This window comes from Daldinia decipiens (assembly GCF_022478715.1).
Source record: "Daldinia decipiens strain CBS 113046 unplaced genomic scaffold F4813scaffold_14, whole genome shotgun sequence".
NCBI lineage: Eukaryota > Fungi > Ascomycota > Sordariomycetes > Xylariales > Hypoxylaceae > Daldinia > Daldinia decipiens.
This window is the reverse complement of record NW_026054557.1, coordinates 593,911-619,595: the sequence shown is the minus strand read 5'-3', so window position 1 is coordinate 619,595 and position 25,685 is coordinate 593,911. Positions and strand designations below refer to the sequence as shown.

At 47.4% G+C, this 25,685-nt stretch overlaps 10 protein-coding genes across 10 annotated transcripts; 7 read left to right on the top strand and 3 right to left on the bottom strand.

The window, feature by feature from the left end:
- Positions 1-185: 185 nt before the first annotated feature.
- Positions 186-1,411, top strand: F4813DRAFT_59069 (uncharacterized protein). Its single transcript, XM_049248667.1, has 3 exons — positions 186-200; positions 267-774; positions 836-1,411. The coding sequence occupies exons 2-3, from the start codon at positions 391-393 to the stop codon at positions 1,253-1,255; spliced, it is 804 nt and encodes a 267-aa protein (XP_049100199.1). The 5' UTR covers positions 186-200; positions 267-390; the 3' UTR covers positions 1,256-1,411.
- A 155-nt stretch (positions 1,412-1,566) lies between these two features.
- Positions 1,567-2,086, bottom strand: F4813DRAFT_380546 (cell cycle control protein cwf14; the record flags this gene model as incomplete). The annotated part of the gene is made up of 2 exons (XM_049245574.1): positions 1,567-1,710; positions 1,778-2,086. The coding sequence occupies 2 exons, from the start codon at positions 2,084-2,086 to the stop codon at positions 1,567-1,569; spliced, it is 453 nt and encodes a 150-aa protein (XP_049100198.1).
- Positions 2,087-2,488: 402 nt separating this feature from the next.
- Positions 2,489-3,185, top strand: F4813DRAFT_380545 (NADH dehydrogenase, alpha subcomplex, subunit 6; the record flags this gene model as incomplete). The annotated part of the gene is made up of 5 exons (XM_049245573.1): positions 2,489-2,531; positions 2,582-2,643; positions 2,747-2,893; positions 3,006-3,120; positions 3,166-3,185. The coding sequence occupies 5 exons, from the start codon at positions 2,489-2,491 to the stop codon at positions 3,183-3,185; spliced, it is 387 nt and encodes a 128-aa protein (XP_049100197.1).
- Positions 3,186-3,317: 132 nt separating this feature from the next.
- F4813DRAFT_389013 (RBP11-like subunits of RNA polymerase) lies at positions 3,318-4,028 on the bottom strand (the record flags this gene model as incomplete). The annotated part of the gene is made up of 4 exons (XM_049246770.1): positions 3,318-3,493; positions 3,548-3,624; positions 3,654-3,772; positions 3,837-4,028. The coding sequence occupies 4 exons, from the start codon at positions 4,026-4,028 to the stop codon at positions 3,318-3,320; spliced, it is 564 nt and encodes a 187-aa protein (XP_049100196.1).
- A 434-nt stretch (positions 4,029-4,462) lies between these two features.
- On the bottom strand, positions 4,463-5,405 carry F4813DRAFT_357809 (uncharacterized protein). Its single transcript, XM_049243161.1, has one exon. It carries the CDS (start codon positions 5,384-5,386, stop codon positions 4,694-4,696), a length of 693 nt encoding a protein of 230 aa, XP_049100195.1. The 5' UTR covers positions 5,387-5,405; the 3' UTR covers positions 4,463-4,693.
- Positions 5,406-7,305: 1,900 nt separating this feature from the next.
- F4813DRAFT_58486 (uncharacterized protein) lies at positions 7,306-8,463 on the top strand. Its single transcript, XM_049248664.1, has 3 exons — positions 7,306-7,790; positions 7,861-8,346; positions 8,413-8,463. Exons 1-2 carry the CDS (start codon positions 7,461-7,463, stop codon positions 8,203-8,205), a joined length of 675 nt encoding a protein of 224 aa, XP_049100194.1. The 5' UTR covers positions 7,306-7,460; the 3' UTR covers positions 8,206-8,346; positions 8,413-8,463.
- Positions 8,464-9,242: 779 nt separating this feature from the next.
- F4813DRAFT_58488 (Tautomerase/MIF) lies at positions 9,243-11,162 on the top strand. The gene is made up of 6 exons (XM_049248665.1): positions 9,243-9,463; positions 9,525-9,599; positions 9,650-9,740; positions 9,874-10,338; positions 10,390-10,794; positions 10,871-11,162. The coding sequence occupies exons 4-6, from the start codon at positions 9,985-9,987 to the stop codon at positions 11,096-11,098; spliced, it is 987 nt and encodes a 328-aa protein (XP_049100193.1). The 5' UTR covers positions 9,243-9,463; positions 9,525-9,599; positions 9,650-9,740; positions 9,874-9,984; the 3' UTR covers positions 11,099-11,162.
- A 1,947-nt stretch (positions 11,163-13,109) lies between these two features.
- F4813DRAFT_58264 (GTP-binding protein GTR2) lies at positions 13,110-14,740 on the top strand. Its single transcript, XM_049248663.1, has 3 exons — positions 13,110-13,664; positions 13,716-13,817; positions 13,873-14,740. Exons 1-3 carry the CDS (start codon positions 13,453-13,455, stop codon positions 14,726-14,728), a joined length of 1,170 nt encoding a protein of 389 aa, XP_049100192.1. The 5' UTR covers positions 13,110-13,452; the 3' UTR covers positions 14,729-14,740.
- Positions 14,741-15,398: 658 nt separating this feature from the next.
- F4813DRAFT_357787 (PLC-like phosphodiesterase) lies at positions 15,399-17,026 on the top strand. Its single transcript, XM_049243160.1, has one exon. It carries the CDS (start codon positions 15,437-15,439, stop codon positions 16,625-16,627), a length of 1,191 nt encoding a protein of 396 aa, XP_049100191.1. The 5' UTR covers positions 15,399-15,436; the 3' UTR covers positions 16,628-17,026.
- Positions 17,027-21,435: 4,409 nt separating this feature from the next.
- Positions 21,436-24,778, top strand: F4813DRAFT_357782 (CATB protein). The gene is made up of 8 exons (XM_049243159.1): positions 21,436-22,015; positions 22,122-22,137; positions 22,192-22,378; positions 22,431-22,453; positions 22,506-22,723; positions 22,773-23,135; positions 23,194-23,401; positions 23,462-24,778. Exons 1-8 carry the CDS (start codon positions 21,734-21,736, stop codon positions 24,343-24,345), a joined length of 2,181 nt encoding a protein of 726 aa, XP_049100190.1. The 5' UTR covers positions 21,436-21,733; the 3' UTR covers positions 24,346-24,778.
- Positions 24,779-25,685: the final 907 nt, after the last annotated feature.

The window sequence follows — 25,685 nt, the reverse complement described above, 5'->3', positions numbered from 1 at the left end:
CACATTCGTCACCAAACTTTGTAGCTTAGACTTTAATATATTGTAGTTATGCCAGTAACTTTATTATGCCTTTGGTTATGTCTCTTTGACTTTGAGTAACTACATGTATCGCTGCTATTTTTAATACCATTCATTATTTACAAGGACCCACGAGTGATAAAGAGTTATCTATTCAACCCGTCGAGTCTCTTTCATGTACAGTACATCGCTTTTTAACCCCCACCAAGTGACTTTGATACTTACACAGACTTGACCTCATCTTCAAGACCGTCGACGACCAAGCAAACGGAATTTCACACTTAACTGCTACCAATTTTCTTGGGTCACTAGCAACAGTCTCTATTAATGTAAATCTGCCCCAAATCTCTATATTAAGTTCACAACGCAAATATGAAGCGCTCACGCGAGCCTGAAGAAGACGAATTATTATCGTCACCGGAACCTGAAGCTGGCTCGGAGAAGATCTCGAATAGCGCAAGTCCACGAGAAGTAGAAAAGCTTCCACCGACAAAAATCACAGAGCTTGACGAATCCGCCGTCGACGACGACAACAACAACAACAATACCTTCATAATGAAGTGCTCTCTACCCCCGCACCGAGACGTGCTGTCGTTCAGGACGTACACGGAATATGAAGCACACCACAACAGGACACATATGAATCGATGTGTAGAATGCGGCAAGAACTTTCCGTCCGAGCACCTGTTGAATGTTCATATCGAAGAATGGCATGATGTCTTCGCCGCCGTGAAGAGAGAGAAAGGCGAGCACACGGTAAGGGTGCTCCCGGCATCTACCCGGTTTATGCTTATGAAACTAACTATGTTTCGGGTAGTTTTCTTGTTTTGTCGAGGGCTGTGATCGGAAGTGTAGAACTCCTCAGAAGAGACGGAGCCACCTCATCGATAAGCACATGTACCCGAAGAATTATTTCTTTGGGATTACTAAGGACGGTGTCGATGGAAGGCAGTCGCTACTAATCGAATATGGGCATCGTCGACGAAGGTCGTCTACGGCGACCAACGGTAGCGTGCCAAAAACAACGGGACGAAGGCAGAGTCTTCGGCAAACGGATACAGCGAAGCCGGAGGGACAAGAATCGAAAACAGAAACATCGAAAGTGACCTCTCCTCAGGCTGAAGTCCCAGATATGGAGATGGAGGATCTGGCTGGCGCTATGTCCGCACTCCAGTTTGTCCCCACGAGCATACGCTTTGGCCACAGGAAAGGAATAGCGGGATTCGCAAGACGATGATTTGACGAAAATAACAATAATTGAGAACACGAGAGCACGAAATTATGAACATGAGCATAAACCCAACGACATCAACAGTAGCATTACATACGAATGATATTCTAGCCCATGATAAATAATGCTTTCTGAATTGAGCCTTTAGTCTACTCCATTATCTTCCCTAGAAGCCTAGAAGCTCGTAATATCGTGCAGTGAAACGGATCGCCCGTACTCCAATAGGTATAGTGATTGCCGGAAACCAGTATGTAGAATGAACCCTAACGCCGTTATGCCACGAAGCCCAACCGGTGCATGAACTCAAAGACTGTAACTTAATCGCTCGAAGCACAACCCCTGCAGCCGCAACTAACACATTGGACGTCCTGTTCGTCCTTCAACTGGGCTTTGGGTACTCGGCAGACGCACGTCGACTGGAAGTTGGTCTCCTTGGTCTGGATACAGCGAAGACAGCATAGCTATTAGAGATTCCAGAGTTAGCAAAACGCCCCAATTTGCACTTTGAAGAGTTACAGTATTGCATACCTTCTCGTATCCCTGCTTCTTCCACTTAGCAATCAGCATAGCGTCGGCGTATCCGTTCTTGAGCAGCCAGTCGTACAGCTGCTTGCTGATAGCCTCCTTCTCGTAGTAGAGCTCGTAGATATATCGGCTTCGCTGATGGGAGATCTGGAAAATGGGCCATTGCGCCTGGTGCTTCGGGATGTTGCTTGTAGGCAAGTTCTGCGCGTCCTTCATCTTGATGTTGAAGATCTCGAGGTCGTCACGGATGTCGTCGAACCCGGCTGGCGGCTTCTTGGATCGTGACGAGCCGAGGGATCTGACCGGTGGCATATTGTAATGATTGTATAGGATTGATTCGTCGGAAGGGAGGAAGCTTGAGTTGTATTCGTAAAACAGGTAATTGTTTAATTGCCCGATTTCCAACTCCTGGGAAAGTAAACAGTTCAACAACGTAGTGGGGCAAGGCTGAGAATTACAGGAACGAAGCCTTCTTAGAAGTGATGTTGACCTCGAAATGGTACATGTACCTGACGCCACGCGATTATCGATTATGCAAGATGACTAAGAGAAAATGCTACAAGATACCTATGTAGGTAGTATAAATGTGGCTAATGTGGCTAATGCAGCCTAACCTAGGTCCAAGGCTCAGTTCCCACCTTCGCTTGAGACAATTGGAAGCTAAGAAGTTCGAATGAACTTCAACGCTACGTCAAGGAACATATCTCACCTATCATGCCGATAGCACCTACACAATTCGCGCGAACGACGCGGACGTGTTAGTATATACCTCCCGCTTCCATTTCCACACGCTAATATAGTCCACAGCGGCTAATTGGAGCGACGCAAGACGACGAGTCCTGGCGGCTTATCGAGAATGGATACGAGCGGTACGGATCTCCCCGGAGCGAATGCTTCATATCCATCCGCAGCGAGAACGAACCGCAGGGCGGTTACTTTATAGGAGGGAGGCTTATACGAGTTGCTTTCTAGGCACCTGAAATCCAGACGATGTACTCGATCCCCTTCCCAGTCTCCGTCATCCGCACACGAATGCGACAGGAGTTCGAGCGCCATAGATTCGTCGATAAGCTACCGGTGGTCGATGTGCTCCTTGTGCAGAACAACGCAGAATACCAGGTCAGTCAATAGATAGCTCGATACACAGCTACGGCTATCGAGCGGGCTGGATGTAAAATGAGGGGCGCAATAAATTCGTATTAGGAACATTACTGATGGGTTTATACAATAGGAAGCCATGAACTTCTGGAAGCAGACTACACATGTCATGTCCTATTTCAACTCTGAACACTTCCGGGGAGCCAGCAGACTGCCGAACAGCTTCATGCAAGGTTTCTTAGAGGCAAGTCTCTGTTACGATATCCCTGACAGGGGAGCCTTCCCGCTAACAGTGCCTCAGGGTCGCAACTAGATATAGGTATCGCCCCGCTGTATTTTACATAGCAAGACCCGAAATCAAATCCTAGACCTGAGAAAGTTGTTTTTCTATCATATACTCCGAACGCCGCAAATGCCATATCCTTCACGTTGTGCCAAGATACTCTCAACTAGTCTGTGCTGCCTGTCTTCTCCTCTCTGTTTCTTCTTGCCTCTTGCGAGCCTGCTCCGGGGTTGCTTCGAACTTCTCTCGCTCTGTCCAGAATTCGTCGGCAACGACATCACAGAGATCCTCTATGTCTTGAAGGCCCTTGGCCAACGCAGCCGCAGCAGTCGTCGTGTCTACAAGCAGTCAATACCGAATGGACGGGGTTCAGTTTCTGGGACATCTCCTACCGTATGTTTGGATTCTGAGGTTCATCTTGTCCTCGGAAGGATGGGGAATGGCGTACGCGCAGAATTCGACGTCCGGGCTATGATCATATCTAGTTAGTCGCATTACTCCCGACAGGACAGAATATTAACGTACTTCTTCATGATTATATATCGCAGAGCATTGCCAAGTGTGTGACCCTCCTTCAGGAATTCGAAAGAAGCTGCCGTTTCGGATGATCCAGGTAGCTATGTGTAACATTTCGTTAGTGACTTGTTCACTTCAGACCAGTATGTAGGCATTCGAACGCACGATTCTAACTCGCTGGGGTTCCTCTTCTTCTTCTTCTTCCTCGACAGGGTCCCCATCGCCTTCCGATCCGTCCTCCTGCATGGCATCTCCGTTTTCCTCTTCTGCAGGCTGTTGCGCCGAGGTGGGTGCATCGTCCATGGAGGTATCTACCTCCTCGGGCGCATCTTCGCGAGTCTTCGTTCTTCCAGGCATGGCGCGCAATATTGTATCAAGAGCAGTTGATATTTACGGGAGTGGTGGAAATGGTCGACGACTTATACCGACTGGACGCAATTTGACTGGTGAAAGTGTAGCGCTCAAGAATTTTGGTGGGGTCTGTTATTGGCCGAGCTCTGACGATAAAATTTAAGGTTAGCTAGGTATCACAGGGAAGACTTTGATTGGCTGACTAAAGAGCGTTGGGTCCAATGATTTTCCGGCCGTCCAGCTCACGGGCACCTGAGGTAGGTACTTGGATAGGTGGACCTTATAGCCCATAGAATCCACATCATCACAATTCAAGAGAGGTAACTTTAATCTTTTCCCCAGCCTCTAGTATAATTCAGCAAAATAAACATACTTATTTCTACTATTTCTACCTTTTAAGAGAGTATTCTATTGGGTTACAAGCACGTAATCATTATTTTCACGTAGCTTATTCTTAAGATTATCGAAACAGGGTCGATTCCATTTAGGTTAAATATTCCTGCTTTCCGAGAAAAAGAAATCGGCATCTAATTAATATTCTTCCCAGCTATTAGAATGAATGATCCAGTGTGCATCTAGCTCTAATTCATTACCATTACCATAGTCTTGAATAGTGATGCTCGTGCATCAACATGTTTTGGCCGTATTAATGTTAGTTGTTAGTTGTTAGGTTAGTTGTGTTCATGACAGAGACGCGTACACGCCAAGACATCTTCGTATGTTTGGTCAGATATCACCTTTTCAATCGTCGGCGGGAAACGACTATCCGGAGGGCTTTTCAGGGGCAATTCCGCTTTCACAACTACTTTGATATGGACAGATCCGTAGAGACGACATCCGGCATATATGTGGTCATAGTGAATGCCGTGGCAGACGAAGACGAGTTGTTCCAGGTTTACCAACTGATGATTGATAATATATAATAGTTCCTGAAGCGCCAATCGGAAGGTCAGCGCATGATACGAGAAGTGCCACGTGAGCATCGAGTTGCTGATGGCGATATGGCGGATACAAGCCATATCTTTCGGGTGAAGTTGAGACATGAAAATACTGAACCAATCTTTTGGGTATCCAAATGCCATATCTGGTCCAAAATAGAGCATATCTCTTATGGGATCGACAAGGCCTCCAATACCAAAACGTAGACTATATCGTTTCAATGCCTCCTGTCGTGATTCTCTGCATACGTGCAGATTGACAGGGGTTCTACACACGTACGTATAGTGAAATTCATCGTTACGTAGTCTTAGCTGGGGTTTAACAGCCTGTGTAGTTTGAACTTCTATACAATGTGGTAGTAAGTTGTATTCCCATATCATCAGTCGGAGTTCGGGGGGAAGTTGGGAGAAAAGATGCTTGGACATATTAGTGTTTATTTATACTTGGGCATCTTTAAGACTTACGAAGATTTGGAATCCGTCTCTCGGTGTTGGCTTTACGTTATGGGTAGCCCTCGCGAACCAGCGTCCAACGGAAGATAGCGCCCCTTGCATGGCTGATTAATACGGGATTCCGAAGTAGCGGGAAACGTCGAAACTGAGTCGAGTAAGAGACAGAAATGTATAAGCTAAAAAGTTATCTGCAAGATGAACGACATAAGAGGCTATCCAAATGCTATATAGGTACCTCTAACAAGTGCCAAATTTATAACACTTAACTTTAACGCTTAATTATACAATCAGCCCATAAAAGAGATGACTAGAAGATACCAACAAAGCAAATACAATAGGCAATACGTTAGAGGAATAAGATCCTATGCCCTTTCAACATGTAACAATTCCTAACAATACAGTTGTAATTAACTAAGGGAAGATATCTTTGGGGTTGCGGAAGGCCTAGTAAGTAGGTGACTATGGAAAACTCACCGCTAGGACTCGCAAGAATAGTACAACGCATTGAAAATTGTGAAAGAAACCGTCCAACCCACATGCGTCTTCCTGCAATTGTGACGCGTCAAACTCCCGTATTAATTTTTTTTTCAATTAAACCTAACTAGCAATTACTTAACTATAAATTCCTAGGACTATAATTATGTATATGTATAGATCTTCTCACGTTAACCTAGTTATACATACCTAACTAACCTAAACTAGTGTACTGCCAAGAATGTTCAAGGATCCACCAAACCCGACAGTTCGGACACAGCAATTTGAAGCTTATCAGACAGGGAAGGCAGACTCCCTCCCTTTGTGATATCATGAACCTATAGGCTCAAGATGTATAAGATCCGAAAAGATCCGAAAAGTCTTGACTATAAAGGACAATTACCTAAATACTACCTAGTTAGAACTCCATTAGGAGGCCAGCATACAAAACCATAGATTAGAAATATAGCAACCTCTCTCTTCAACTGCTCAGGCAGCTAGCCAACTAACTTTAGCTGCCATTTATTTGGGGGCCTACGAATTTACACAGCAAGGCTTATGCCTCAGGCACTCATTCAAATTATTACTTCGTCTGTAACATCGCAGAATGCAATACCAGTTCACCCTCAATTATCTCGGTAAGACCAGGAATAAGAGGCTAGCAAGATCTGTAAATCGCGGGACGGCGCAGAAACTCTATAGATCCTTCCGAGCACCCTTACTTACTTACCCCTTACCCCTTGCCCCCTTGCCCCCTTGCCCCCGTGCCCCCGCAGAATCCCCCTCCGAATGTCCTGCATTGGCCCACCCAGACGGCCGGCCGGTCCAGGACTTTATCGAAGCAGATAATTGCCCTAACCGCAGCACTTGAAGCAGATCGATGTCTTCCAGCCAATTCCGTTCTCGACCTAGAGAACACTCCCCAGGGGTGGATTCCCATGGTAGTAGCGAACGGTGACATACATTGGCGCCGGCCCTCATGATTGGCTATAGTGGTGCCGGACCTCCACTTCCCCGAGCTTGTAAGCGCCCGCGAAGGTCTAAATTTGGCTGTCTCTGGGCCAATCTACGATGGCCCGAACCCAAGCATGCCTCTTAGGCCCCGGCCTCATGTCCATCACACGCGTCTAGAGTGTGCGTGGGCGCATCGCCTTCCACGATTAATCTCCCGGGCAGAGCTAGATATGTATGAGGGTATCACCCGGAGTACTATCCTTAGCATCGCGCATGGCTACAAGCGCTCAAAGGGTCCACGAGACTAGGTCTAGACGGGATGGCTTCAGCAACTATAATCGAATGGTTGAAGGCGTATATTCATTCATATTCGTCGCATTTCGCCTTCTCATCAGGTTTGTTAAGTTGTCTCTTTTCGACATCTCATTGAAGTTGCTTGTCTTTGGACTATCCATTTCCTTTTTTAGTCGCTTATCTCCCTTTCTCTATCTTGCTTCTCTTCGTCTGATCATATTCACATTTATCTTTATTCCATAGTAAGTCAACATTCTGTGAAAGTTGAAAACGGATAATCGCCTATATTTTCTTCGCTCTCTCTCCATCTCTATATATCGCCACCATGTCTTCCGATAACAAGAACCGTATCCCCTCGCCTTACTCGGACGTGGATCCTCAAGATCACCAATACCAGAGTCATGTGAAGAAAATTCGTCTTGTTGATAGTGCTCGCATCGGTCTCACTGGACTGGCCCTCCTCTGTGGCCTGACCATCCTCGGAACTGCTGCTGATACCCTAGCTGTATATAATGCAACACACCTCTCGAGCGATTATCACTTACCGCTGTGGCCTGACCAATTTGATCTCCGACCCACGGTCGCTCTCGTCGTTGGCAGCACTATTGTGGTCATTACCAACATCGTATCTCTACTGTGTAGCAAAGTCAGGGTGGTAAGTACATCTTCATTGGTAGATTCTCTTCGTCGTGAAACTGGGTTCGTGCTAAGAAACTGAATTCAAGCTTCGCAACCAGACCTCGGTCCACACGTCTCTTACTTTTGCTGCGCCCTTCGTTGGCTTTACGGCTGTCATGATCGGCATGGTTTTCTTCTATGCTGTCAATACATCAGCCACAAATGATACGCTACAGAGCTGGAGCTGTCAGTGGGGATTTGCGAGCATGGGTGCGAAGCCGCATTTTGGCACTCTATGCAACGAAAGCCGGGTAGCCCTGTACCTGTCTGTTATATTAGTTCCTGTCGAGTTGATCGTCTTTACTGTCGCCGGCTATCAATCGATCTTGGAGAGAAAAGCAATTGGTTTTATCCCGTCTCACAAGACTGGCAGTCCTGTACCATCAGCGTGAGACTCAGTGTGAGACTCAGTGTGAGACACTACCAGGCAATGAGTAGACCTAATTGGCTCTCGACCTGCACACAACCGTGGGCTAATGTCCTGCAATATGGAGACGATCCATGCATATTTGTCGGAGACCGGTCTTGATAAGGTGCGCAAGGAAAATGACTTACAAACAACCGGTGCAGAAGAGCTATGGTGGTAATCTGTATAACAGTGGTAATAGGCCGTCGCCGAGAAGTGGCGACTCAATAAACATTATCTGAATCGATGCTGCGGGTTGACGTTCTAGGTCATCTTGATTTGTATATCAGGGATAGACTAATTAGTGTGATCTCTCGGTTCTCGGTAGCCCACAATAACAATTAATTCGGATTTGACCGCTACCACTTGAGTTAAGTGATAAAAAGGGTCTCGGATATGCAAGCGATAGATTAATACGGCCATTATGTGGGCGGAATGCTGCGGCTCTGGCCCTGCAACGTGTTTGTTTGCGATAAGACTCCAACTATAGACGACCCAACCCTCACTTATATAGATAGGCACCGTCATCCTAATATAATTGCGAGAATCAGTGATACTAAACGAGGGATGGCGCGTGGGATTCGAAGTTATCGACCACCCTGCTTTCTAAGCTTCCACCAAGGAATTCTCTCGGCCGCTGGACGCAATGTAGCTTTCCTAATTGCTATCATCGATGGATAAGCGGATGCAAGCGACCAGAACGGGTTGCAGCGTTGCACGGAAATGTTGTGCTCCCATTGGCGTCGATTGTAGCCTTCCATGTCCTACCTAGATCCAGCCTGTCGTGTGCATCGTGTTACAGTGGTCTGATAAGGGTTCAAAGGAATATGGCGATAGTAGATGAAACTTGGAAGGTTAAGACGGTGGGGGAAGATAGGAATATGAAGAGCCGGTGGGTTATAAATAAAAAAAGAAGATATCCGGGTAACTATGGGAAGTATATTTTTGGGTAACAGACATGTACTTAATCTTAACTAACTAGGTTACATGTGTGTATTATGTAATGATGTATTAATATCAATGCATCATATTTGAACGCATTGAAATAAGCAATGCTGGTGCATAATAGTAGAAGGCAGGTGCCACTAATTCAACCACTTGGTACCTGCCTCATGCATCCTGACGACAGCCTGCTTTTGCTTTTGCTTTTGCTTTTGCCTGCCTTTGGGTAACCTTCCTTTAAGTAACCTTTCAAACGTTCCAACACTAAGTTTTTGCAAACCATCTCCGTTAGGTTATTCCATGTTGCTTCCCCCTTCATCACCATTACTCCGTCGGAGTTCCAAGGTTCTTATGTGCCACTAGACATTCGATTCGGCCGAATCAACTCAAACTCATCAAAGAACCAAAGAACCAAAGAACCTCAACCCTTTATGATAGGTATATACCACACCAACTCACCATAAAAATAGGAGCTAATCTAGCTGGAGACCACCCACTCGGTTTTTATCATACTATATTGCAGTACTGCTCCACGCTTACAGTCTACATCTTACGAGGGGAAAGATAAGGCCCAGATCGGTATTCCTTTCCCCAAGCAGGGAGAACCAGTCCCCACGTATTGTAAAGCTCAGCGTCCAATACGAACATCACATGCCCTAGATCAATGCAAGACAACCTGCCCTACAATCTGACAGGACACTATCCCAACTAGGAGACCCATATTCACCTATAAGGTGTCGCACTTGGCAATACGCAAGACAAGATCTGACAAGACTTATCAAGACTTACGCGCGCTATTGAACACTCTAACCCTTGTACAACAATGGTTCGACCAGATTCTTTACCAGCTAGGCTGCCTCGTATAAGCCCGCCCTCGACGGGTAATAATTATCCTCCAGCTATTTCCGATGCCTCTTCCACTCAGCGAAAAGGCCATTCTTCACGCTCTTCGAAAACAAATATCGTCGAAGGTAACAAAATGATGCGCAATATTGATCGGCCCCTACCAGGCGACCCAACTGGTAGTCGTAAGTCTCAAGTACATCCAGATCTTAGCAAGAAACGAAGCGCCTACTTTGAGAGTGAATTCGCAGCAGCTAACCGGGGTCCGGACCCGGTCAAGGCTCGAATACAGAATGAAGCTATTGTAATGGCAGATCTAAGAACAAATGTCATCGTGAGTGTATGCGTATACTCCATCAACGTGACCTACTAATCCGGGCCGTAGATCAAGGACGAGTTTTCTTTTATAACCGATCTTTCATACAACCTATCCAACAGGTATCAGCGACCAATATCTTCAATCGTCATCAACTTGAAGCACGGCTGCTGTATGATGTTTGGAGGCTCCTTCGACCCAGCGTACACATTAACTATTCATGCACTTCCGAGCCTCGTTCAGCCTACCACGAATAAGAGGAATGCGGCGCTCATTCAGCGACATATTCAAGAGACCCTAGGTGTCATAGCGTCGAGGGGCTATGTACGCTTCGTTGCTACCCCCGAGGAGAATGTTGCCATTGGGGGCAAGACAATTGCTGCTGAGATAAACGAATCTGGCAATGCCATGGCCGATGACACTCCCGCCGAGACTAGAAAAAGCGCCAAGTCAAATCGGAGACTTGGTGTTAAGGTATACTTTTCTTTCCTCTTCCTTGGCTGCGGGGCTCAAAGTCGGCTTACAGGACCGATAACTAATATATTTGCAGTCTTTTGGGGGCTTCAGATCCGCCTCCATGACTGATCTCGCGAAGGTTCCTACGCCACCTCCGAGTACCTCAGACGAGACTACGCCCATCACGACCATTCCCGAAGTGCCCCCTACGCCGCCCGAGGACGACAAGTTGGGCGACTTAATCGAGCACAAGCCGGTCAAGACTGCATCACGTCGCAGAAGTCTAAGATTTAGTCTGTTTAGTGGGAAGACAGCGGTGTAATAGAGTAGCGGTCACAACCGCTTATCACTTTTTTGTGACACTAAACCTTTTGGTTGAGATTGCCTTATCATGCTGCGGCACCTGGTTGAATATTTTAGTTGCGTCGCAACTTTCATAATGCGACGATATCAAATACGGACGGGCGTACATTGATTGCATCGCTTGGGGGAAGCATTGCACTGGAGTTTGGGAGGGAGGAACAAGCATTCTATTCCATGGAACGTGATATTATTGCTATGTTGTATGCTCGCGTGATGAATTGCGATGGGTGTATGATTTATTGAGAAGCGATTCGATAGTCTAATGAGTATATCCCGCGGCATAACATACCTACTTACCGAATCAATTAACTAGATTTTGTCAGACTCCGTTACGAGGAGATTGGAAGTTCTCGTGTATTAGGATCCGCTTTCGAGGCGTGGATGTCAGGTAGTGAGTGGAAGTGAGCGGAAGTGAGCGTTACCTTAGTACGTAAAAGTCAAAAGATACATATTAGGTTAGGTAGTTATTAGGTATTAGGTCATACATAAAACGAAATTGAGCTTACTAAGGTTGGATGGGTTGTGGTACTACCTATTACCTAATAGGTAGGCTACCTACCTATGTATATTGCTTGCCGGCTGAAATCGCATGGCTTCGATCAGCCGATAACTGCCAGAGTTAAATTTGCCAGCTGATAGTAGCTTCGTGCTAGTCCTCCCTCAACTCCACATTTTTGCTTTGTCTCTCCCATTCGACACTACATATTATTCCCGCCTGGAGTGAAATGAGACTAGGTTAGGTATATCTGAGCTCTATATCTTGAACGCGACAGAAATTTCCTCTATCTGCATCAATGATTTATAACTTTCCAGACTTTACTAGTTAATTATAATTCGACGCGAAACGGCCTTTATTCAATAAGTTCAATTCATTTCGTATCTCGGAATTGCAGCTGTTTCTCGGGAAGCTATCGACGTCGGCGGAACAGAGGTAGCTGAATAGAAGAAGCTGACATCTTCCCGTCTTCCCGGTCTACCGAAAACATCTTGCCGACGCTGTGCACAGCCGTGTTGCCTGATGATTCTCGTCGCTATTTATTGCAGCCACTAAAGAGCCAGTGCTACATAAAAGTCATCATTAGCGGTGCAACTGTTAAAGGTGAGTCAGCCTGTGCCAGCCTGTTGGGTTATGTTGATTTAATAACTAAGCGAGTCTATTCGTCGCTATTCATCGCTATATAGAAGCTGACTCAGAATCTCTCATTCCATAGGCTAGAGAGAAATAGAGAGAAACTCAAAGCGGACAGACAACCCGCTTGCCGTCAGTACGCATCAGTACGCACGGTCATCTCTTTCTACATCTCGTCCATGTCGCCGGGGAAGAGGGGAGGTTAGGGTTACCGTGCGTTCATTGCCCAGCGTCACAGCTAGATCCCGGTATCTTATCTGGTTTCGTCCTCATCATGGAGGTGAGACATTGTCTTTTTTCTTCTTTTCTTTAAACCTTTTTCCTAGTTATTTCCTTGATTCCGAATTAAAACACCATCCGAGCTGGTATTGCCTAGTGGCACAGAAACACCGCCGCGTATCATCGCCGACGCTTTCTTTTCCTTTTGGGCAGGGTCGTGGATCCATCGACGGGTGCTCGTAACCAGTCTCTTTTCTTCTTCTTCTTTTTCTGACCATGCCGCCTCTGACACGCAGTCATGATGTGCAGTGGTCGCTACCGGCTCCAGATATGTCACCCTTATTGTTATTTTTGTTGTCGTTAGGCAGACGTCAGGTATAGAGCCGGGTTTGCGGACGAGGAGATTACTATGACCTGATTACCACTTATCCGAGTTCTCTGGGCGGGATCCCCGAGCTGTTTAATTTGTACCACGGTGAGATCAGCAATGGAATCATCTCGCTCTTTATAGATTATCAGGAGCGACATGCCCTGTTTCGATCGAGCTGAACGTCCCGGGTCCGTGACCTTTTTCCCGTTATGAAATTTGATATATCCCCTGGTTGAAGCTGCCTACATGCAGCCACCCAGCCGTTGCTGTTTTTCTATCACTACGACCTCGCATTCCCGTCTCCTTGGATTCGGCAACCTCGTTTGCGTATTGGCTCGCAGGTCTCCTTTAAACGTATAACAAACGACGAGCAATGAACATCTGCCTGTTCGAATTTTGAGATTCACTTGAGATAGTTGCCTGCCCTCTTCGTGTCATTCAGCAGAGATGTGCCCGAGGAAAATATTATACCCGTACGAGGACCGCATCCAGTCCAACCAGCTTGGTCCTTGATGTATCCAAGCCATTATCATTCGCTATAGATCGTTACTTCATACCTCTCCGTTCTTTTTGTTTGGCTCTTTTTGTTATCGTTATGTCTTCTCGGCTTCGCGGTTTGGACGCGTTCGACCCCGATGTTTCCGGGGAACAACTATACGGGACACCGTCTAGTCTTGCGCAGCAGGCTCTAACACGTGTATACGAACAGGACCAAAGGCTACGGAAAAATGGATCGAGGGTGTCCGACCAGCCCCCAGATCTGTCATCGAAAGGGAAACCTAGATTGCTCCTGATGGGGCAGAGAAGGTAGGCTATCGTATATCAAATACCAGAAGACTAGGCTGATCCTGTTTTTAGGAGTGGTAAATCGTCGATATCGAGTGTAGTTTTTCACAAATTACCACCGAGCGAGACTCTATTTTTGGAGTCAACTGCGCGTATCCAAAAAGACACCATGCCGTAAGAAGCTGCTTACTTGATACACGTGATTTATTCTTCTAATATAACTCTACAGGTCTTTTATGGATTTTCAAGTGTGGGATTTCCCAGGTCAGATCGACATCTTTGATAATCCAACCTTCGATATCGATGCCATGTTTGGCGAGATAGGTGCCTTGATTTGGGTCATAGATGCTCAGGATGATTATCTAGAGGCAGTAGCCCGCTTGAATATGACTATACTAAACCTTCAACGGACGTATCCGAACATCAAAATCGAGGTGTTCATCCACAAGGTAGATGGATTATCAGACGACTACAAGTTAGATATCCAAAGAGATATCACTATTCGGATCCAAGACGAACTCTGCGACCACGGTTTTGAAAACGCGCCGGTCACTTTTCACTTGACTAGCATATACAACCATAGCATCTTCGAGGCGTTCAGCAAAGTGATTCAGAAGCTTATTCCTCGACTTGGTATACTCGAAGCGATGCTTACTAACCTCTGTCGCACTTGCCGTTTCGAAAAAGCCTATCTGTTTGATGTCTTGTCCAAGATATATATTGCGACCGACAGTGAACCTGCAGACATGGCAAGCTACGAAATCTGCTCTGATTATATCGACGTCATAATAGACGTTACAGAAGTATACGGAAGCTGGCCCCGTACTCAGAAGTACCGCGAAGCTCTGGAAGGCCCGCCTTGGAACCAGAAGATAGAGGATCAGGTAGCCTCGGGATGTGCCGAGAGCTGCATGGTATTGAGCGACGGGAACAAACCGATAATACTACGCGAGGTCGACAAGTACCTCGCTCTAGTTGCGATCATGAAGGACGACAGCTATGACAAGATGCCACTTGTCAACATGAATGTTGAGGTTGTCGTACAGGGTGTGAAGGAGTTCTTCGAGATTACGAAGCCAAAATGAAGGAAAGCTCAATCATCGAGCTGACTATAAAGCTTGAGATGAGGCAATTTGTTGCGAGAGCAATGCCCAGGGATATTCATATTCCATGGGGCAATCATTCGACAAAGAATGAGCCACCGCTACAGGTTCGAGGCGATCTATTCTACGGTCCATGTCAGTCTGGTACGAGTAAAAACCAGGCTCCATGAGTAGGTATTACAGGATGATCAGATTTGTGGTCTCAATCACAACTTGAATATAAAAGATAGTTATGCGAATAGCGTACCAATTTGATATGCTTACTAAATGTAAGACTTGTAAAATCCGCTATTTCTCTATTTTTCTCTTCGAGACAGCTTAGCTATTTGTGTAACTATTACGTGGTTAAGTACTTTGTTGAATTATGTTGTGCCAACACCGCCAATCACAAGAGCCATCTGGAACGCGTGGGCATAATCTGGACGGTGCTTTACAGAGCAGGGTAAGATATGGCGTCTATCGTCATTTAAGATGGACACAACACAGCCTTAAAACTCAATAACGTAAAATCCCATTTCGTAAAATGGAAAGCTTAGGTCTAATTGACTGAGTTTAGCACGTTCTACGGACATTGGAAAAGCGGGAATAGCACAGACAATATAGTCCAATATAGTCCAATATAGTCCAATATAGTCCAATATAGTCCAATATAGTCCAATATAGTCCAATATAGTCCAATATAGTCTCAACATGCGCCGCCCGTCCGTTCTACTACTAAGTTGCGCAGCAGCGGCCCTAGCTGCCGCGGACTTGAGCGATGCTACCACCCTCGGCCAACTCGCGTTGCAGAAGGTCCTGCAGGACAGCCGAGAGGTTTTTGGCGTGGAAAGCAATGATTCGTCCCGGCCGTACGCGAATTGGATGTCCAGCGTCCCCGACGCCACGCCCCTCGCGCATCTAAACATCCCCGGCACCCACGACGCCGCAACTTGGAACTATAGCCAGGCGACGCAGGACGCGCTCGCGTACGCCACGCGGTGCGACGGCGGAGCGGGGCCCGCTCCGGCTCAGGTGTACCGGACGCAGCGGCTCGGAGCGGCAGCCGCGTTGGATGCCGGGGTGCGGTTTTTCGACCTGAGGTTTGCGTTCGATCCGATGGACCGGGATCTTGTGTTTTGGCACGGGGAGGCGCTGCTCTCGGCGCGGGCGGCGGTGGACGATGTGCTGTTTGCGTTTTACGCGTGGCTGGAGGCGCATCCGAGCGAGGCGGTGCTGTTGAGTTTTCAGTACGAGGGGGGAACTAAGGACGGGGCGGAATTCGACGATGCGGCGAAGGATAGGCTGAGGGGCGCGCTGGGGTCGGATGCCGCGGAGAGGTATGTTAGGCGGGATAGCGGGAGGCTGGGGACGGTGGGGGAGAGCCGCGGGAAGATCGTGCTGGTGAGACGGTTTGATATGGGTGGTGGGGAGGACGAGGTGTTGCCGGGGCTGCATTTGGGTCCGGGCCAGTGGCCGGATAACGATCGTAAGGGGTTCGAGCTGGTGTATAATAGCACGAGCAATGAGACGGCGTATGTGGAGGATTACTACGAGCCTTCGGACTTGGGGGCTAATTCGACGGTTGCGGAGAATATCCAGGCGAAGATGGGCGCGGTGAAGGCGCATCTGGAGAAAGCTGCTGGTGGTGCTGTTGGTACTAACGGGGATGGTGCGGATAGCTTGTTTATCACGTTTGCGTCGGGCGAGAACGATGCTAATGTCCCGCATGTATTCCCGCAGACGATGGCGCTTGGGAACGGGACGGAGGTGACGCCGGATGGAGGCGTGAATCACCAGTTGGTTAAGCTGCTGCGGGAGATGCGAGGAAGTAGGCTGGGCGTTGTGGTTTTGGATTTCTTTGACGAGCCGGCCGAGTTGGTTGGGCTTGTGCTGGGTTTTTAGATGGTCATAATCAGCTAGGGACCTAGTGGTATTTCTAGTTGAACGTTGCTTGGTTTGAGGTTTATATTAGGGGTTGGCTCTCTGTTTAGTAGTTGAGGGAGCTGGCAACAATGGGGTGTTCTACTACGGGCTTCTAATTACATAGAATAAGTAGCATGGTGAATAATGTTAATAGGCCACGCCACGTCAAGTCGGGCAGTAAATTGTGGCATCTCTTATAGCTCTTACTACTCTCATAGAGGTCATTGTAAGTGAAGTTCTATGTGTAGCTAAAGGTTGGATGCTAATATTGAGCTTCATGGGTCACTATCTCTACCTAATACAGAACATCATTATGGACCATACTACAAGACGCAGGTAGGTTTAGATAGAAACCTGAAGCATCAAGGGATACGTGAGGTTAATATACAGCAGCCATAGATCATCTATCTATGATAAACTACTACATATATATATCATAAACTACCATGATAAGTCAGGCACGTTGCCAGGCAATCCGTGCCTGATATGACAAGACAGCCCCTGAAATTCCAACATAACTAGTCAAGCAGCTATGACCTAGCGAGGAGTACATAATCCGCTCATTCTCGAAAACAAGGCACGATTATCGTTCCGAGATCTAAGTGTAGCATACCGACGTGGGTAACTGATCGCTCCTAGCGAAAGGGATACAGCCGCGTTCACGGTTGAACGCCGGAAAGTCGAAACTAATTCCAACAAGTCCAACGTAGATCAGATACGCAAAACAGTCCAGAACGAATAGTATCGAATCCCGAGGACATCATTCAGTATATAAGCATGCCGATTTGCTGGGAAGTTCTCGATCCCGGCCTAATTCTGCAGTTTTCATCCTGGATCGTACCGCCCGATCCCTTGCAGTCCACCGGAGCTGACAGGCTATATATGAGATGACAGCGTCCGAAGCCCGCCCCTATGCCCAAAAACAACTACACGGCTACTGCGAATCGATGCATTTTTTCTCCCCTGGTATCCACCAACCCACTCGAGCAGACGTCAGTTGTCATCCTAGCCTTCGTATTGATAAGCATATGGTCAGAAGCTACGTCGTCATAATCGAGAAACGACGTTGCAAGATCCAGCTCCTGTGCCACCGGCTCGGTCCGTTTAAAGATTGGCTTCTTCAGGGAGGGTATCAAGCTTTTATATTAAGTGTCTCGATGCGTCGCGGTATTTGGAATTCAGCCAGCGGCTTGCTATAGGCCCGGGAGTTATCAGCGGCCCGGTTCACCGGCCCCGGCGAGCTGGGGCCCGGGTAAACTCAGCCCTCTGCAAGCGCCGCTAAACCCGCGGCGTATATGCGAGGTCCTCCCGGCCGTGAACGTAATAATGTCGCCGTTGTTGAGTCTTGGACGAGACGTCAGGTGCCAAGCATCTGCACTGCCGCTCCCGGTATCTATGCATGTATGTATGTACCTAATGTATGCATGTCCAGCTTCGAGAATACATGTCTATAGATTGGGGCGCCAAGACTACGCAGTACAGTACGCCCCTTGTGATAATGTTAGTTTTTCGGACGTGCACGATACAGAACAGGACTTCTAGTTCTGAGTATAACAACGCTCTTTAAAACATTTTAACTATTATAATAGACATACGCTTCAAGATCTCAGCGAAGTAGCTCTAGGGGTCCGCTGAATAACATTATTACAAGGGGCGTACTGTAAGCCGCCAATATACCTATATATACCACGTATGAGTGCAGCAAGTAAAATGAGATAAAGTTGTGATCTACATTAGGCGAACATGCGAAACCGATCCTTCCACCCTGTTGGCAGCATAATTTTCATTTAGCTACTCGAGAAACTTTTGAAATGGCATAAAGTGCTACGTTGGAAGTAGGAAGGTGAGCCATGAAGCTCTCCGTGATGCATTTAGATAGTAGTATATTCTTCGGAGAACTAATTGAGTGAGAGAGAAAACTGTAAGGGGGTCGCTCCCACCCCAATGAACATATTTTGTTATGCTACTTTAGGATGAGGAAAAGTGATGAGCGGTAGGGTAGTATTGAATATATATTCGCTCATCGGCGTAGCTATACGACGAGAGTTCTAAGGTTACCTTTTTTACATCTACGTGATCACACGTATTACCTACAGCTACCTCATGCCACATAACAGGACAACTATACGGTGATATCTTCGATCCTGAATGACAAATCTTACCGCAATAATTTCGCCATCAACTCGACCCCAGAAGAGCCAGGGTTTGTAGCCGAGGGTGTTGTCAGTTGTTCACATGATAGAAGCTTATTAGATCTGGTATTGTCCTGAAGGTAACTGGCCGACCAGCCTCGAAGACCGACGGTCCAATCAAGAAAGTAATGTTTATGTATGCGTTCCAACCCGTGCAACAGCAGCGACCTAGAAAAGGAAAGAGACTGTTTGAATAATCCACAGTTCCTACTACACTATGTAAAGTCTGTGGAGGTCCACGTTTGATGCTACCCGACAGACTAGAGCTAACCCTTGTCGATGACACTCTTAGAAGACATCAGTCGTATTCTAGATGCTTACAATAGCCATAATAGAACAAACGCGTTAGTGCGGCCCCGTCCTGGCGTAAATGTAGAAGTCATTTGACTTGGAGTTGGGATGGAGGCTATTCGGGGTTATCGGTGATGTTGGTTTTGGATAAGGTTGTGCCGTAGGAATACTCCGGGTCCTAGAAATACTCCGGTTTCTAGGGTAAAGCGCGTCCGCCCAAGAGCCCGACCTATTACCCGGAGGTACAGGTTTCCGGGATGTTTCCGGAGTAGCGCGGCGCTAAGTGGAGAGTTTGACCAAACATACAAGGTAGCTAGCTAGGTATGTACCTCCAATTTGGATTATGTAAGTAAACGTTCTAGACGCGAATGCACGTGATGGAAGTGTGATCTTTGTAATCAGGTCATCAATACATAGGTATATGCCCCCTAGCTTAGGTCCAATGTCGCAACTCTCGGCCGTTTACCAACTACATACACAGATACATGCAACAAACATGCTGCGTTCACCGTTACTGTTGTCACCTCTGCACACGTGAGATGGAAACTGATTATGCCAAGTATACCGAGCGAACCGAGCTTTCGTAATCACTGCGTCATCTAAGGCCACATCTGGTTACTTTCTCCCGCTCATCGTCCAGTGCTAATCCGTTGCTAGTTATCTGGCGAGTCAAACACGTGGGTCTCATTACCCCAAGGAGCACTCCTTCAAGCGGCGGCACTGCATTACCGTAGACCGCCTGGAATTGCCCCGAACGGCATTGGTCTTTTAGTCCTTACCTCCAGGTCTCCATTTTAATTTCATGCAAGTGCCGGCTTTACACCATGCTAGCAAGGATCTTGGCCGTCCTTGCTGCGACCATACCCGGGGGCTTTATGTAGATTGAACATCGTCGAAGCTTGGAACACTGGAACACTGGAACACTGGAACACCTCAATCCATTAATCTTCTATCTACAGTCAGGCAACTAAGCGGACCAACAGTGTGTACATACCTAAATTTTTCCCGAATCGTAACACACAAATCGCCACTTCGATATTCAATCCCACCATACATACCTACCTCATAGGAGTCCCGTCTAAATATCAATTTGGGACTACTTAATGATATTACTAAACTACACACCGTACATATCTCCATCCGCTTCGTACGATCTTCATATATCGGTGCAGCACAATAGCGTTGCCATCCCTATTTCTCAAGTTCTCTGTTAGGTCACATAGCTGATTGTTAAGCTACCTAACCTATTGAGCTCCTTGATTGGGTTCGGCCGAATTCAGCCAAGACAGTTCGTTTTGGCTCTTCGTTTTCTTTTTTTAGTTTTGCAAGCCATTGATGGTAGGAGGGTTGCATTGCATCATCTCTTTAGAGCCCCCACCCCCACCCCCGGATCACGTCTATGTCCATGTCCATGCAAAATTTCTTGTACCTGACAGCTCTTCGGTTACGATGAATTTCAAATTTGACCGTTGGCTTTCTCTTATGGATAGGAATTCGTGTACCAGCACCTAGGTTAGGTCCTAGGAGTAAGGAATCGACATCCTTCACCTCGAGTTTGGGTCCATCCAACAGTGGCCTTTATTTCTCACTGCCGATCTCTTTTCGACTATCAACCATTAGTATGAGAAACCTGGATATTACTATGTACTGCTGGGCGCCTTTCTCTTAGTGGAAACCCTCTAATGAAGTCTAGTACTATGTCATCATATTCAATAGCGCTTCCCTGGGGCTGCTTGGCCGGTATAAATCTCGCGAGACCAGGACCAGGCCTCCAGGACGTTTATTAAGCACATGCGCACATGATGAACTGACATGACATGACGCCAACCAAACTATATCGGTGAGATAAAGCTATCCTATGTATAACATATCACACCAAGATCCAACGCCAAGTGGCGCCTCCAGCCTATCACGCACAAGATATGTACTGTTGGTCAACCAGTCAGCCAGCTTACATTTTGTTGCAAGCGCCTATGTATGATTTCCGCCTTTGTGGTGCATTCGAATTTTCCTGAACTTCACTTACCTTCGGGTTTTACGTACCATCAAATGAATCTTTCTGCTCTTGGCATCTACCTCCTAGTATAAGATATACATAGCTACGTATCATATGTAACATTCGACCTTCCCATCTCGTCACACATCGAAGCATGGGGTCCGGGCATCTTAACTATATCCGATTCGACTTGACCATTATCTTCAACCTTACTGGCAGCAGCCCCTAATTAGCGGTTCTTTTTTTGTGGAGAATACCCTGGCTCGCAGATGGTAGGTGAAAGCATCGGAATACGAAGGTAGACAATGAAAGCGTGTACTATGTAGGTTAGGTGGGTTAGGATCTTTGTAATATTTGTAATGCCCGAAACCTGATTAGAGCCTCAAGCAAACCGGTCAAACGAGGTTGAGTCTAGGTCTCGGTACCTAGGTTATGTAAGTCGATCCTTGTTTCTCTTGTTTATTATAAACACTACATAGATCCCTCCTCCCTCCACGAGAAGTTTTCTTTGCTTTCTACCTTCAAGCCTTCGCCTTATCCTTGGTCGAGTTCCACTCAGATATACATTTGAAGGGACTAGGTTAAGATAATCAAACATAAGGCAAGATGGGCCGTGTATCCACTCCCACTGTCCTCCTTGGGCTTCTCGGACTTGTCTCAGCGGCTGGTTGCCCCTTTGCCGACCCGGCTGCTCTTCGTAGTCGAGCAGAAGCACCTACTGACGACCCGATACTAGCTGCCACCGTTGATGACAGCAACGGCTTCTTCACAGATGACGTGGGTGGGCAGATTCAGGAGCAAGATAGTCTTAGGGCTGGCGATAGGGGGCCTACCCTGTTAGAAGATTTTATCTTTCGTCAGAAGATCACACATTTCGATCATGAGCGGGTAAGTCATGACATTCCCCTTATTAAGTCCACAGAACCACGAGAGCCTGAGATCACCGTCGTATAATATATGTATATGCCATAGATTCATACTAATAAATCGATAGGTTCCTGAACGAGCTGGTATGTTATACTGGGTTCATGTGTCATATTTAGACTTAGACTAACCTTGTCAAGTTCATGCAAGAGGTGCTGGAGCTCACGGCACGTTCACAAGTTATGGCGACTGGAGCAATATAACGGCTGCCTCGTTCCTAAGCCAACCCGGAAAAGAAACTCCAGTTTTCGTACGATTCTCAACCGTAGCTGGATCGCGTGGAAGTGCCGACACGGCTCGCGATGTCCACGGTTTTGCTACGAGATTGTAAGAATCGCCACCTTATCATCCCTTGAAAGCACGCTAATATGATGTCCAGCTACACCGACGAGGGTAACTTCGGTATGCAGACCCAATCGCTTCGCTCTACTAATTTTAGACTAATATTTCCAAGACATCGTCGGGAACAACATTCCGGTGTTTTTCATCCAAGATGCTATTAGGTTCCCGGATTTAATCCACTCGGTGAAGCCAAGTCCTGATAGTGAGATACCTCAAGCCGCCACGGCTCACGACTCGGCCTGGGATTTCTTTTCTCAACAGCCGAGTACGCTCCATACGCTCTTCTGGGCCATGGCTGGGTTCGGTATACCGCGCAGCTTCAGACATATGGTCAGTCTAGAATGGATACGCCCATTGGAATTTATGCTGACTTACGCAGGACGGCTTTGGTGTCCACACGTTTCGTCTTGTGACTGATGATGGCAAATCTCAGTTCGTGAAGTGGCATTGGAAGACGAAGCAAGGAAAGGCTAGCTTGTATTGGGAAGAGGCTCAGATCTTGGCCGGCAAGAACGCAGATGCTCACCGACAAGATCTGTTCGAGGCTATCGCTGCCGGTAATGGTCCCGAGTGGGAACTTGCTGTCCAGCTAGTCGACGAGGACAAGGCTCTCGCGTTCGGATTTGACTTGTTGGATCCTACTAAGATCCTCCCTGAGGAGTATGCCCCTCTCCAGAAGCTCGGCGTCATGAAGTTGCACACAAACCCGACGAATTACTTCGCTGAGACAGAGCAAATCATGGTAGGTTTTCCGGTCTCGTCGATGTCCTTTTTAATCTAGCTACTAACACAAAACGTAGTTCCAACCTGGACACATTGTGCGAGGAGTAGACTTCACCGAGGATCCCTTATTGCAAGGCCGTATCTTTTCCTACTTGGACACCCAGTTGAACCGACACGGCGGTCCCAACTTTGAACAGCTTCCTATTAACCGGCCAGTTGTTCCCATCCACAACAACAACCGTGATGGTGCGGGCCAGAACTTGATCCACAAGAACATCCACGCTTGTAAGTTCTTTTTTACCCTACCGATTTGATTAGATCTTTCAACTAACGCCTGCTACAAAGACACTCCTAACTCGTTGAACGGTGGATTCCCCCAGCAGGCGGACCAGAAGAACGGACGCGGATATTTCAATGCGCCTTCTCGGAGCACCAGCGGCAGACTCGTGCGCGGTCTCTCGTCTACCTTCGATGACCATTGGTCGCAGCCGCGACTCTTCTACAACTCGCTTCTCCCCGTCGAGCAGCAGTTCCTCATTAACGCCATCCGCTTCGAGACTAGCCACCTGCAATCCACCGATGTGAAGAATAACGTACTCCTACAGCTCAACAGAATAAGCAACGATATCGCAGTCCGTGTTGCCACTGCTCTCGGACTAGAGGCCCCTGCCCCTGATGACACATACTACCACGACAACACGACTATCAACATCAGCATTGTGAACAGCACGCTACCCACCGTCGCCACACTCAAGGTTGGTATCTTGGCCAGCACAACGAAGGCGAACGGCACAGATGCGCTCGACCAGGCTAAGACCCTAAAGCAGCGCCTAAGCAACGATAACCTGACCGTGACTATTGTAGCCGAGACCCTAGTTGAGGGCGTCGATAAGACGTACTCGGCTGCCGACGCAACGGATTTCGATGCCGTAGTTGTTACGTCCGGCGCCGACGCTGCTGGTCTCTTTGCTCTAACGGCTGGAAATCTGAGCCCACTATACCCCCCTCTACGCCCTCTTCAAATCGCCAACACGGCGTACCTATTCGGCAAGCCCGTTGCCTACTTCGGCAGCAGCTCGCCGAGCGACTCGCTTGCGGCGAGCGGTCTGGACCCGAAGGCGGAGGGCGTCTACGCCAGTGCCGACCTCGAGACGGTGGCTACCGGCCTCGTGGATGGTCTTAAGACGTTCAAGTTTACTGCGCGATACCCCGTGGATAAGACCCAATAGAGTAAAATGGAGAGCTCCGGGTGTTTAAACGGGTTTTGGGGTTGGGTTTGGGTTTCGTGTGTATGTATGTAATATGCTTCGCTTCGGCTATGCTGCCGTATGTATCTAGTTAGATATTAATGCAAATATCGTCAAACATGCTGTCGTCTTGGCTTTTGTTGGTGTTGATGTCGGGGAAGACGTCGGTGCTGTTGACCTACTGATAATATGGTAGTGTTTCTTGCTTAGCGAAGAATGCATAACTAGGTACCTACTCATACTTGGAGTTCTACGTTCAAGTATCGGTCAAGCCAACTCAACTCTACCTATAGTTACATAAACTCGGGAACTTTATAACAGGTAGGTAGAAAGTCACGATGCAAGCCGTATACGATAAATCACGCAATATATATATACAGCGTTATCTCCATGCATATACTCCTGTAGCTACCTATATAAACATTTCAACTACTTAGGTTAGGCTACTCTTTTACAAGTCAGAATAATTACCCAGACTTACTACACACACCTCCCTCCCCCTCCCTCCCCCCAGACAGAAGCAAAGCTGCCCAAGCAAATACGACACAACCCCATTCAGATTATGGCCTCCACCCAAGGCCGCAGACGTCTAGACTCCCAGTCCTCTCCAAAAAGCAACAAGCAAAAGTCAACGATAGGCCAACGATGCCCCCTCGTCCTGTACCCCGACCCACCCGACCCAGACTCTCGGGACCGCTTCTTCCCCCCCCCCTTTTTTTTTTGTTTCCCTAGGTTGGGTAGGTAGGTAGGTACCTATCCACATACACATATATAGACATATACATATACATACACACACGCAAATCCACACCACATGACCGCGCCCCCATGCCGCCGCCAGAGACAAAACAGCTCAAACTCATGCACGACATGGCGCGTCGCATGACGGCGATAGTCACGTGTGTTCGACCCGCGTTCTCGGGTCCGGAGAGGGTGTGCTGGTGTGATATGTACATAGGCTGGTGGTGGAGGAGCGGAGGTAGGGAGAGAGGTGAAGTCGGGGCTCGGGGCTTTTGGTGAACTCCGGTCTTTGGGCTGGTTGGCTGGGTTTTCTGCCGGGTTAAGGAGACTGCCAACATACATACATACATACATATACATATATTCTCGCAATTCACGCCTCGTATTGCATACATACAGGTATGTAGTTGTAGGAGCTGCCGAAGTTCCGGGTTTGATCGGGGGCTGAGCCCACACTTTGCCTAGGTATGTAACCTAGGTATGTATGGAAAGGAATGTTGAGGTACTTACTCAGAGATGCTATTCGTGGAGGATATGAAGTTTTTCATCAGACGCTAGAATTCGACATAGAAATAGAGATG